A 13,729-nucleotide genomic window follows, 5' to 3' on the forward strand; every position below is an offset into this window, starting at 1 on the left:
TAGTCCCCACAAAATACATACGCACCACCTACAAATCCTGGGTGAATCTAAGTGACCCTAATGGCTGACCTAAGGATTTAATGTGCAGAACACAACATTCTTATGAATCTTCAGATATGCTTAGCAGAGGTATGGCTCACGCTTCTTTAGTACAGATTTTCAGTGTACTTTGCAATACAGGACATGCTTTGCTTTTAGTTCTGCTTTGCAAAACACCCTGAAACCCTGGATACTGAGTGGTACCCAAACGGTTGCTTAGTGAGGGTGTGTCACATAGTTGGCTTAGTTCACATACTGAAGATTAGACTAAATTACTTGTTTATCCCTTTGTCCCAAGAACATTATATTTTTTCATCTAGTAGCAGTGCTTAGGGGTCAGAGAGAGTTCCTTTGGTTTCCCAGTTTGACTCATGAACATTTTTATCCACATCCATAATCATGAAAGCCTTGCAAAGCCTTCAGCGTCTGACCTCTCCAAGCTCCATGTAAAGTAGAATAGCTGTAGTCAGCAGCTATGTGGCCAGAGGACTGAGTACCTGATCTTGACCCAGAGAATCAACATCCCCAAAGGCAATGCTGGATCCAGGGAACTCCAATCATGATTTACTGGAATGGAAAATCTGCTTCAGATACAGAAAATTCTTCAGTAAGAGTGCTTTCATATTAGGTTCAGTGGCCAGTAGTCAATTTTTAGAAATAGACTAATATATAAGCCTTTTCCTATTTAGGGAGTGGAGAGGAGAAACCACAGTTTTCTAGCTGGGATTTATGTCAAGCACATATTGGGCACAGGAGATGTGTAAAAACTACTCATGAGGCCAGCTCACTGGCCCGTTTGCTTCAGTTCAGTAAATGTGGTAAGCATCCAATGAGTGATCCATAACTGTGCTAGGCACTGAGAGGAGGGAAAGTCACGATCCCCATCCTGGAGATCTCTCCACTTCTCGCTACCTCTTTCCAATCTGAAGTTGAACTGTGACATTTTTAGTCTATGGAAGTTGGAAGAGACTTTAGAGGTAATATTGTAAAATTCATATATTGAAAGTATCTTGAAGAATGAAAGAGCATTATACTTCATTCTCTCAACCATGAGACTAAGAATAATAACTTGAACATTTACAAGATCTAATGAGAATTTCATTGATAATAATACCTGCTATTAATTATAATAATATTCCAAGTGCTGTCTTCACTGATATTTGATTAGTGACAACATTAGCGCTTCCAATTCTAGTGGGACAAAGTGTTACATGCATTCTGTTTAGAAGATAAACATCGTTTTTCAGTTGACTTTCTAGGAGTCCCGAGGACTAAGCTGTCCGCTACTCCTCCCCGTGATGCAGGTACTTCAGAGGGAAGTTAATTCTCTTTCCTTGGTGCATTCTCCCTCGGCTCTTCCTGTTGTTCTTACCTGGCTCCGAGGGTGTTGGGGCACAGCAGCTTATCCGCAGTGATCCTACGTTGAGGGTGGCCATGATGGTCTCTGTGTCTACCAGAGTCTGGCTGCCTGATGATGTGGATGGGGACGATAAGACCGCACACATGGCACATTCCTCTATGTTGACCGCATGGAGGTCTCCAACAAAGAGTGCAGACCCCTAATGAGAGAAAGCCGGGTAGAGGAGGGACTTCTCGCATGAACAGATTTTATGCCATGGCCCCTGGTGGTGAATCTTTATGGGTGATAACTGTTTTTGAGCCAAAGCCTCTCCCAGCCTCCACTGACTTGGTTCTAAGATTTTGTTATTTGATCTCTGCCACATTTACCCTTGTCAATCAGTCATTAATACTTTAGTGTGGCTACATTTCACAGACCCATTCCTGAGAAGAAATTTGGATGAGACAAAGGAGGTTAGAGAGTGGGAAGCCTAGGCCCATTTAAAAAACTAAGTGGGAGGAGAGAAATGAGGGAGGGAAACAGTGGTGAGGGAAAAAAAAATCAGAGAAAGGAGAAGTTATGGATCTAAAGGCAAATTTTGTATCCTCACAGTTTCACTTACAGTCAATCCCTCTTGTACTCTCCAGATGAACTGGCAAAGTGGTGGTTGATTTTTTCCTTTGGTAGAAAAACAGGGATAGATCTGGCCCTGCCTTCAGGTATCTTAGATTCGAATACTAGTAATTTCTCTTTTTAATTATATTGGATTGATTATGCTAATAAAGTTGTCCTGATTTCTCCCCCTTTGTCCCCCTCCACCTAGATCACACCACTTCTTCAAACAATCTCCCCATCTTTGTTCCTGTCTGTGAGTCATGCGTATAAGTTCTTTGGCTACTCCATTTCCTATACTGTACTTTACATCCCCATGGCTATTCTGTAACTACCTATTTGTACTTCTTCTTCTTCTTTTTTAAAGATTTTATCTATTTATTTTTAGAGAGAGGGGAAGGGAAGAAAAAAGAGGGAGCAAAACATCAGTGTGTGGTTGCCTCTTGTGTGCCCCCTACTGGGGACCTGGTGTACAACCTGCGCATGTGCCCTGACTGGGAATCAAAGCAGAAACCCTTTGGTTTGCAGGCCCATGCTCAATCCACTGAGTCACACCAGCGAGGGCCTAAAATTTCTTTGGAGAAATCAGGTGATAGCCTTATGGGAACTATCCTGTAGGTAATTAACTTCTTTTCTCTTGTTGCTTTTAACATTCTCTCTTCATTTTTAACCTCTGGCATGTTAATTATGAGGTGTCTTGGAGTGGACCTCTTTTTATCCATCATAATTGGGACTCTCTGTGCTTCCTGGATTTGCTTGTCTATTTCCTTCACCAAATCTGGAAAGTCTTCTTTCATTACTTTCTCAAACAGATTCCCAATTTCTTGCTCTTCTTTTTCTCCTTCTGACACCACTGTGATGCAAATGTTGGACCTTTTGAAGGTGTCCCAGAAGCTGCTTACACTATTTCCAATTTTTAGATTCTTTTTTCTTCTTGTTGTTTTGTGTGGTTGTTTTTTGCTTCCTTATGTTTTAAATCCTTGATTTGATTCTCATATCATCCATTCTATTGTTATTTCCCTGTAAATTGTTCTTTATTACAATTAGTGTATCCTTCATTTCTGACTGCATCTTTTTTATGCTGCTGAGGTCCTCATTAAGTTTCTTGGGCATCCTTATAATGAGTGTTTTGAACTCTGCATCTGATAGATTGCTTATCTCCATTTTGTTTGGCTCTTTTTTTGGAGTTTTAATCTTTCATTTGGGCCATGTTTCTTTGTCTCCTCATTTTGACAGCCTCCCTGCATTTGTTTTTATGTATTAGGTGGAGCTGCTTTGATTCCATGTCTTGATAGTGAGGCCTAATTTAGTAGGTGTCCTATAAGGTCCGGTAGCACAACTTCCCTTTTCACCCAAAGCTGGGTACTGAAGGTACCCTTTGTGGGGGCTGAGTATACCCTCCTTTTGTAGTTGAAACTTGGTTGCTGTTGGCAGATAAATGGGAGGGATTTATCAGGGCCAGTCATCTGCAAGGGTTGGCTATCACCAGCGACCACCAACCTCCATCCTTTATGGAGGATCAACTGTATAGGCGAGGGTGGCAGTGCAGCTATCCACTGGGTATGCTGGCAATGGGGTTTCCTAGGTGGTGAAGGCCAAGGTCAGCCCCCACCTGTGTTTTGCCAGGGGCCACCCTGACTAAGTTATAAAGCAATCTGAGGTAGCTACTACTTGTGTTGGGCTTGGAGACTCCCAGGTGAAACTAAGCTATGAATCTAGGCTGGCTGCTATTAGTGCCGGGCTTGAGGCTCACTGAGGCCAGTTGTTGCTTGTGTGAGACGATTTAGGAAGTTATGAAGCATGAGAAAATACCAGCTATTCATATTTAAAAAACAGCATGGGTGGGCCCATATGTTGGGTTGGGCTGTGTCTCTGGGGATCTGAAAGTCAGCTCAAACAGTGTTAGCCAGGTTGATGGAGTCTCAGATATAGCACCAGCTTGCTGACTTTGTGGGGGAAAGGTTTAGAAAAAGGACAATGGCTTTTTCTTGACTTCATGCCAGACACTTCCATTTCTACCAGTATGCCACTGGTGCTTTTCAAGCTGCCACACTGGTGTTGGAACTCAGAGGGAGTGAGTCTGAGTAGGTGAGTCTGTGTGTGGATTCTTTAAGAGGAACTGCTTGGAGATCCACAAGTTTCTTCCACCAACTCAATCCATGCTGGTTTATGCAGCCAGAAGTTGTGGGGATTTATCTTTCTGGCGCTGGAACCCTGGGCTGGGGAGACTGCTGAAGGCTGGGACTCCTCAGTCTTGGGATATCCCTCCTGGATTGGTAGGATATCCCTACCAACACATGCAGGTATGGGGCCAGCCAGTTCTGTGTCTGCGCCCCTCCTAATAGTCCAGATGGAGGTGGTTTCTTTAATTCCATAGTCATCAGACTTTTCATTCAATTCAGCTTCTGACAGTTCTGAGTAATGGTTTTTCTATATTTTAGTTGTAATTTGGATGTGATTGTGCAAAGAGATGAGCCGTGTCTGCCTTCACTGCCATCTTGACTGGAAGCTAGGTAATTTCTCACATTAGCTGGATCAGAAAAAATTCTGGTCATTTTCTTTTTCTTCCTTTCTTTAAACTAAACCAAGGGAGTAGTTAGGAGGAGATTATGGTAGCTTTTTAAAAAAGCAAATGAAATTCTTGAGAGAATAATATTTGAGGTTTGAAAAATATTCCTTACATATTACCAGCATTCTCTCATGAAAAATCAGTGCTTTGGTGCATTTCACACTACATGTAATAGTTTTATGGCTTTTTTAAAATTTCAGAGTAATGGTGGCAATAATGGGATATAGACCTCTGAGGGTTCAGAGCAAACATAATCACAACCTTGATGCCACATACACATAATGGACCCATTTCTCAGGAATGTAAACTTAATTCCTTCTTTTCATACATCTATCAAGAACCATATGGCATCACAAGCTCCAGAAAAGATGAGGAAGTCAGAGCATAAAGGCTGGCCAGTGTCAGCTCAGGTTTAGACGTTCAGTTGGAATCTGGTTCAGAAATGCAGAGAGACTCTCGTTCGTATAAAGAACAGGAAACATAGTTTTGAAGATTAAACGTAGTGACTCCGGAGCACACTGTCCGGATGTAAACTGCAGCCCTGCTATTAACCTGCCATGTGAACTTGGACAGATTACTTACTTTCTCCATGCCTGAAGCCCAACAACTTTGAAATCTACCTCACAGGGACATTTTGAAGCTTAAATGAAATAATATATGTAAAAATGCATAGAGCAGTTTCTGGTGCCACTATACAACTGCAAGCTATTAGCAGTAGTAGTAGTAGTAATGCTAGTATTATTTGTGTTATTATTATAAATATTTACTATCTCTTATGTCATACTTACAGGCAGAATGTATATCTGGGGGAAATTCCGGAGAAATCGCCATTCTCTCTGCAGATAATCCAGAGACCCAACGAACACAATGTCCTTCAGCTCCTGTTGGGTGTAGTTGCTAGCTCTCAAGGGCATCACAAAATTCCGAAGCCCCATCAGGGTGGAGTGGGCATCTCCAAAGATACATGCTACAATGTGGTTCCGAAACTCATGTTTCGACTTGTCAGTCCGTCTCTAGGTGTAAGCATACCAGAATCTGGTCATTTTCAGAAACGAGGTAAGAGTTCCTCAGAGAGGGCTCCTTCTCCTCCCCCAGCTCTTCCAGGCCCACCCACAGGGGCACTTCCACAAGGACATCAGAGCTCTGCAAACTGCTCATAAAAATGGACTTATTCAGAGTAGGGCAATTATACTTTTGATCTTTTTGTGGAGTTCCTTCTTATTTTATTTTTTAAGTTTTCTCTTAGCCTGGAGTGTATCAATTAAAACTTAAATCAGCATCATTCCTCAGTTCAGTGTGAAATCAATGAACCAAATGGGGAGAATACCTCTCAGTTCCATTATATGTGTTTAGCCTTGTATGTGCTACAGTGAGATTCAATGACAAACATTCCAATTCCATTGCTAACTTTGTCTTCCAGTGAGCCCTGGAAATTGCATCAAGTTGCAAACAGGTTACAGTTTTCAGCAGATTTTTGTATGTAAGAAAATACATATTAGTTTGAACCACATAAAATTACATTTTATGGGTCCAAAATGGTTGACTATTGGCAAGTTCACATGGTCCAAACTAACATTTATGTTTAATAACTATTTTTCTTAGTTTAGAATGGTACATAATTGCTAACATGGTGAGTTGAGCTACCCTAATAGTCTTTTAGTTGATGTGAGAGCTCTGACGGTTTTGTGCTTCTCATCAAATGATCAACATGCTTTTACAAAAACTGAGCTGTTTCCATAGACACTCTAGAGTTGAAAAAAATCACTCTTCATGGAAAGTGCAGGAAAGAAGTTGAAAATTTCATTTGATCCCAAATATTTGAATATGTCTCATACTATTACCAGCATTGTATGGTAACATCCAATGGTAACATCTCCCTTATAGCTCTAATTTGAAAGAAAATAATACACATGATAAAGATTTAGATTAGGTTTTCCCCACATTCATAGAGACTCTTCAAAATGATAAGGGTAACTTTTTAAATAAGTAATAGTGTTCCCGAAGGAAACTTATTTCAAATCTTTGTGTGATTTCTTTAAAGAAATGAGTCATGGTTTCCTCTATGGAGCCAGGTTGGAGCTGAGCAAGTCCTGAACCTGGCTTTGCTATTAGTTGTATGACTATGAACAAGATAGTTAATCTCCCTGATTTTAAGTTTAAATGGGTTAAACATACATAGAAGTTAATTCTGTTGTGAAAACTAAATAATACATGGAAAATACAGTGTTCAACTCATTAACTGTTAATCAAATTGGATTCTTACAGAATTCCTAGATTTTCAGAGGAGAACTCTTGGAAGATGGTAGGCAACAAAATAAAGTATTTAAAAGCATGCCACGAATTTTGTGTGTTTTACATTCCTGAGCACACGAAGACTCAGAATGTTTCAAAGAGATGTACCCTCCTCACTCATGCCAGTCATTAGCTGGGTGAAACAACAGGCTTCTGTGAAAATGGGCTGATGAAATCTAACAGGATAAACAGCCACATCTGACATCTCAACAATGCCAGTCTGTCAAATTAGCATATAGGAAGAAATGTTCTCCAAAGGAAATTTGTACATTTATTTCCCCCTGTGAGGGGAAATAAAGCTACTTACTTGTTTGGAAAGCCTTTCTAGAGAGTGATATGAATCTTAACCACATCTACTAAATAATCATCTCTAGCTAATACAATTATTTTAACTTGAATAACGAAGCCTCTAACAGTATTTAATACAGTGTGCCTCAAGTCCAATGATTGTGCTTCCGAGGAAAACAATTAGAAGCAAGTTACATGGCAGAGTGCATCAATGGGCACAACCAGAGAGGCAATTTTTCCAAGAAACTGTGGCACAAAGCTGTCTCCCAACTGAGAAAGATGGTGGCTTTGAAGGGAAGGGAAGGTTGCACTATTTGTTCAAAGTAACGTCAAGCGACTACTTCCACTTGACCCTTCTGTAAACAAAACCTATTTCAAATGCAATCTGGACATTTCTCCTCCAGGGTCACAAGTTCCAAAACTCTTACAATTTCTTAAACTAGAAGCCTTTCTACACTTATCAAAAGACTCAGCTGGTGTTCTGACCTACATTCCACATCAAGTGCCACAGGAAGATAGCTGCCATAGAAACCTGTCTATGTGCTTAATAAATACGGCCTCATAAAACAGCGTCTATTTCCATCTCTTGGTCTCTTGGATGCCTCCATCTGCAGCCAACTTCCCAACATTTCTAAAGATTTCTGTCCCACTGAAACCATGTTTGACTGCCTGCTCAGTGGAGGTTTATTTTGCTGAGTTTAGAATAAGATACAATGGCTAAATTGGTGAGTTTTAGCAACCCTAATAGTCTAGTTGATGTGACAACTCTGACAATTTTGTGCTTCTCATCAAATGATTGATGATGCTTTTACAAAAATTGAAATGTATTTGATCAGGACACAGGCACATGGATTTTGTATGTGTGTGTAACAGAAAAGTGAACTAAACTAGTTTTGGAAAGCAAGAGCAAATACATAATTGTTAATTAGTCATAGATGAAAAAATTATATAGGGTTCATACAATATGCAAGCAGTCACTTTTATTGGTTAAATTTACTAACTACTGCTTGCGAGGCAAACCACTGAGATCGTATCTGAGTTCCTCACTCTGGAAAATGAGAATTGATGGGGATCCGGGAAACAGGCTTCAGAGCCTGGATTAATATACAAGGCTTTTAACATCTTAGTCGCTGGCATTTCATTGAGCTGAGTTTATTATCTTGAGAGGGTGGAGATAGGGTCAGGATTCTAATATCTACAAGGATTCATCCAATTGTAGGGGGCAAGCATCTAGGAGATATATTCTTGACTAATGAGTGAAGTATAAATATAGTCAGCTTTAAGAAAAACTGCAATAGAAAATTCAAACTTGAAAACCAATAGATTAAGATAATGTGTATTATGAATACTTTTTAAAATAGGAAAGACTACAGAGTTCTTGTAAATGGTAGGTTTCCCTGGTGTGTTTAAATTAGATTTATTACTAGCAAAGCAGTGAAGTTTCAGGGGAACATTATTCTGAATAACGGACTCAGCCAAACTGTTAAAGGAGGGAAGAAGTAGTTGAAGCATCTGGTGTAATTGTTTTAAATCCCAGTATTTTATCCACATAGTCTTTGTCCAATGCCACATCTGCTACCCTGTAAACCATTCATCTGGCTGGTTAGATGTGTGTTTTTCCTTCAAAATTCATAGTTTACAAAGAGAAATGACAGGTACTTATGACTAAGAGAAGCTTAATTTTGATTGAGATCTGGTGCATGATCACTTACCAGAATCACCTTTTCCAAATGGGTTGCTTTGCACCAGTGAAACATGCCGCTGCTATCAAGACAGTCAGAATCTTCGTAGAGAAAAGTCCTAAACAGGAAGAATGGAGAGTTAGCTTGAGCATGTTTGGGGCTCCGGTGTAACAAAGACGGGATGTGAAATGCATTAAAGCCTGGAGCGCAAAGTGAAGAATAACTCAAGGAGAGTGACCTCAGGTCTGAGACTGCAGATCAAAGATTTGTGTCTGAAGAACAGCAGGAGCTGGATGTCCGGACTATATCATAGCTGAAGATACACTAAATCTGGGCAAAAGGCACAAGGATTGTGTGTGTGTGCACAGGCCTGTGTGTGTGCTTAACATCTGTGCTTTGATTATATGCACTTTGAAGGTAGTTATTTCTCCTCCTGATTTTGCTACCATCATGATGATATTATTGTTTGGGGGAAATCATGAGAGTTATTTTGCGCACCTGAATATGAAATTTTAAGGGCTGTGAGGTAAGTCCTGGGTAGCATCTCTCTTTGGACTGTTTTCCTCCCTTCTCCTTTCCATGTCTTTCCTATGGGTCTCCTGAAGCATCCTTACTGATTAAATGCATTTTGCATTATTTAAAGCTTCCATAACTGACCTGCATTTGACTAAACCCTGCTTTCATCTTGATTTAAATCTTGGCAAAACCCTCCACGTGATCACACTGAGTTGCAGCTAGGCACGGTTGGTTATCATGTAATGTATTCAATCACCAAAAAGGGCTCAGACAATCTTGTGAAAAAACTCACACATATCCTAAGGCATGCACATGTGCTTGTTAGCGAATAAAGGCAACTCTTAAAATCACAGAAAGTTTAGGGTTCAAAAGGGCCTATTCTCCTCCTCAGTCATTAAGGAGAAGGAAGGGAAAAAAACTGGAGAATTGAGCCTGGGCTTTAAGTACCTTGGGCCAAAGTGGCAAGTGTATTGCTGGCCAGAACTAGTTACATGGCTCCCTCTAACTCTAAGGGGGTTAAGGGGTGTGGGAAAGAATTAAAATATTTGTGAGCACTTCTGTCCCTGCCAGAGACTTTAAAGAATACAACTTATTTTATGGGTAAGAGTCAAAGAGCCAAGCAATTGTAAAGCTGGCATTGAATATAATGCCGAGGCTGAGTTTACTGAGGCTCACCATATCCAGTTCTTTCCTTCCTTAATGTATGTGCAGTTGGGTGGGGCCACATGACTTGATTTGGCCAATGAAACGTGAGAAGTGTTGACTGACATTGTGAATGCCCCCATGCCCTTGTTTAGGCTCACTCTTCACCTGCTGTAGAGATGACTATGTGGAGGAGAATGCCCTGGCCTCCTTGACCTTGACTGCTGTTGGACATGTACCACAAACAGGAAACACACATCTGTTGTGCTAAGCTCCTGAGATCCCATGATCGCTACCACAAATCCATCTTATCTTAACCCAGATTCCTTCTCTAAAAAACGAGTTCCGTGGAACACCAGTAACTGGAGAAGCTCTAAGGAATTGTTTTCTGTAGTCCAATAAATTTTGGGAAAATTTTGCAAGGTTCCAAAAAGCCTTGCAAAAATAAAATTGTATAAAATTGGTATAATCCAGTGTTTTACACGCTTATTTCACCACAAAGCTTTCACGTTTACTTATGTACTTACTTATTTTTTCTTTATTTCTTCTTTTATGTACTTAGTTATTTACTCATATTAAATAATCTATTACTATCCCTTGAAACCCATTTTGGGACACACTAAACTATCTCACAATATAGGTTCAGCCCTGGTAATCAATAGCTTATGACAGCATTCTCCTGTGAGATTTCACTATCCATTGTTCACTGTGAACAATACCACCTATAGCTTTCTGTGCTGAAGGGTTAGGGGCTTTTCCTGTGAATTAAGATAGATTGTTATTCACCACCTGGCCCAAATTCTCAGACCCCAAGCTAATGATACATATTTTTTTCTCTTTTAACCAGGTTTGTTTCTAAATTGCTATCTCAAGTCATATGTTTTGAAACAGAAGAACTTACTTAAACTGAGATTGAAATGTCAGACCTACAGTAAGGAGGTAAAGACCAGACAGAGAAGCAGGGGTGGGAGGATGGGGCACGGGAAAGGGTGTAGAACAGCCGGGAGGCTAATTGCTGATGAGATCAGCCATGACCGACATACACTCCTTATTTTCCTCTCATTTTAAGACCTACTGATAAACTCAGTGGGTTCTAATCATCTCCTTAGCCAAAAGATATTCTAATGTAAGCCTCAAGGTCAGTTTGGCCACAATGGGTTAGCTTGTTTACTTAAATTAACATGTCTTTTGGTGGTTTAAATATCCCTGAGTCATGAGCCCCAGCTTAGAATCCTAAGAGCCACACAGGCTCTCTGAATGGTTCTGGACAGGATCATGGTGATGGCTTTAGGCCAAGCTTGTTGAAGGCAATACCCCTGGGGCAAGTCTGATTTCGATTCATATCAGAATTTGAAGAACTGATTATGTTACCCATTCATAGAACCTTCTTTTCTCTCGAGTATAGTTTCCTAGAGACTTTCAAATGTTGTTAAAATGTCCTAAGTGACCTTTAAGGAGGTGGCTTTCTGCGCACTGTCCTCAGCACTCAAGTCTACAGCAACTGCTGCAACCTTTCTCCTGGTCACTTTTTTTAGATTTTCCCCACTTCTCAATCCTCCACGGCCCCACCCTATCCATAATGAGTGAAGAGTCTTTAATCTGAAAATTAAATGCCCTTTTGGCAAATGGAAGATAATCTTCTCCCAAGCACATTTTAACTTGACTTGGAATAGCACATCATTCACTATACACTTCTTTTCTATCATAATAAAAGTATGATCTATGTACACAAGCTGTCACAGACAGCTTTCTTCATTCTTCATTCATTTCTTTTTTCATTCTGATGTTATGGAAAACAGATATGCCTTAGAGGAAACACCTGTTGGAGACCTTTGTAAGAGAAAAGACTGGAGGAGACCCACTTCATCATAAAGGCATCCATCTGGTGTCCTTGCCAAAGCAAAACCTGATGCAATTTAGTTCACCATCCCTTAACTAAAGTTTCCTTCTGCCATATGTCTTGCAAATGACATGATCCTTGCAGAAATATACCTTCCTAAAGAGACTAATAAATCATCTATGAGAATGTGCAGCATTAGCAGCCTTAGAACTTGGAAACAGGGATTATAACGGAAAGGCTGATGCTATCTGAGGAAAAGGCACACACAGAGCACCATCTGGGTCATTCACGATGGAAGGAAAAGGTTATAGCTTGACCACAGGTGGAAGCATCTTGGTGAGGGCACTCTCCATGTGGATAGGTTGGAAAGAAACATGGTGGGGATAATCTCAGGGGACCCTCTGCAAGACACGTTTGGGAAGAAGGTGATTTGGTTTACTCATCACAAGATAGGCTTGTTATTAAGGAAGCAATGTGCGGTGTTTTCACCTGGGATCATCCAAGAGGCATTGAACCTTGAAATACCCACAGAGTCATGTCCCTGACATCCATCTTTGAGAGGCAATAGGTCATGTGTGCTGGGTGAGACAGCTTTTACAGCCAGCATGTTTTGTGGATGTGCAGAGCAGCATGTGAATGAAGCCCCCCACTGTCTTTGCTGACGGCCACCTTGTTTCAGGCTGCTTTCCTATGCACGAAGCCAAGGTCCTGTGAGCACATGCTCGAACATGTCCCCACCGAGGAAGGCAGGCTCTTTCCTCTATGCTTTGTGGAGCTATTCTCAAGAGAACTTGTTCCACCATCTCCATAGCCACTGATCCTATATAAAATTCTACCACTTAAAGGCAAATATAAATGAAGGACAATGTGCCTTTGGTTTGTAACGGTGGCACCTGATGATAGAGAGGATAAACCATGCAGAAAAGCCTCCATTAGGAAGGTGAGGTAGGTTTCAGTGCTGGGTCATTATTTCTTCCAATTAGCAGACTTAGATTATTCTTGAAAATGATCTCCCAATGAATGAGATCCTCCACTGTTCACAATACCTATTAGAAAGTTCAAAAGGCACTGATAGTTTTTATTTTTCTTTTACAGGCCTCAATTTTGGATGTGTTAGCAAATCCTGGCTTGTGACCATTCCATCTGAAACCTCCTTAAAACTTGATAGGCAGCTTATAAATTCTTAGGAGTTAGTTTTCTGGCCTGGATGCAGAACAATATATTTTTGCTCAAGACCTGAGTTGAATAAAAATAACAAGTTTCATAAAGTCTTAACGCAGGGAGGATGACAAGTCCTCAGGCTGAGGGTTGTGGAAAAAGGAGGAATGTGTCCGTGTGTGCAGGAGTTTCAGTGTCCTTCTTGGTTCAATCTTTGGAAAAATTTATTGTAACAGTCTCCTGAAGGCAGTGCTATAGTTCCCACCAAAAATGGAAGAAAAATCCTTAGTCTGAGGATCCCTTTGGGGCTACTTGGGATTTTTTATCTTGCGGGCTACAACTGCCTTCTCTCCGATGACTCTGTATATAGTGACAAGTCTATTTAGTCCATATTTAACCAGAAAGTACTCACTTAGGTCAGTTCTGACCACCGCCTTTTGTGAATTGAGAAAGGAAATCACTAGAGCAAGTTTTATAATTAGTGCTTCCCACGTTCTCCTGACCATTTTCTCTCTCCCTCCTACTCCCTCTTTCTGGATCTTATACACATACACCTTCATCTCTATACACCTACACAAATGCTACAGTGAAATTTCAGAATATGCACCTTTATAGCCACATTTCGACTTTATTTTTTTTGGTTTCACCTCGTTGGCATTTACTCATTGTAAGGCATTATTATTACCCTGGGGGGTAAACTTAGGATTTAAAAACAGGGATAATTTTTTGCCGTCTATTCGCCTAGGAACCTA

General features: G+C 40.5%; 1 protein-coding gene across 1 annotated transcript in view; it reads right to left on the minus strand.

The window, feature by feature from the left end:
- KCNU1 (potassium calcium-activated channel subfamily U member 1) overlaps positions 1–13,729 on the minus strand; it is a 125,148-nt gene that overhangs the window by 19,626 nt on the left and 91,793 nt on the right. Inside the window, 3 exon segments of the mRNA XM_053660081.1 lie at positions 1,412–1,598; positions 5,348–5,572; positions 8,852–8,939. Of these exon segments, the coding sequence (XP_053516056.1) occupies positions 1,412–1,598; positions 5,348–5,572; positions 8,852–8,939 (500 nt within the window).

The sequence above is a fragment of the Artibeus jamaicensis genome, unplaced genomic scaffold (assembly GCF_021234435.1).
Source record: "Artibeus jamaicensis isolate MK-2021 breed Jamaican fruit bat unplaced genomic scaffold, CSHL_Jam_final scaffold_833, whole genome shotgun sequence".
NCBI classification, from domain to species: domain Eukaryota; kingdom Metazoa; phylum Chordata; class Mammalia; order Chiroptera; family Phyllostomidae; genus Artibeus; species Artibeus jamaicensis.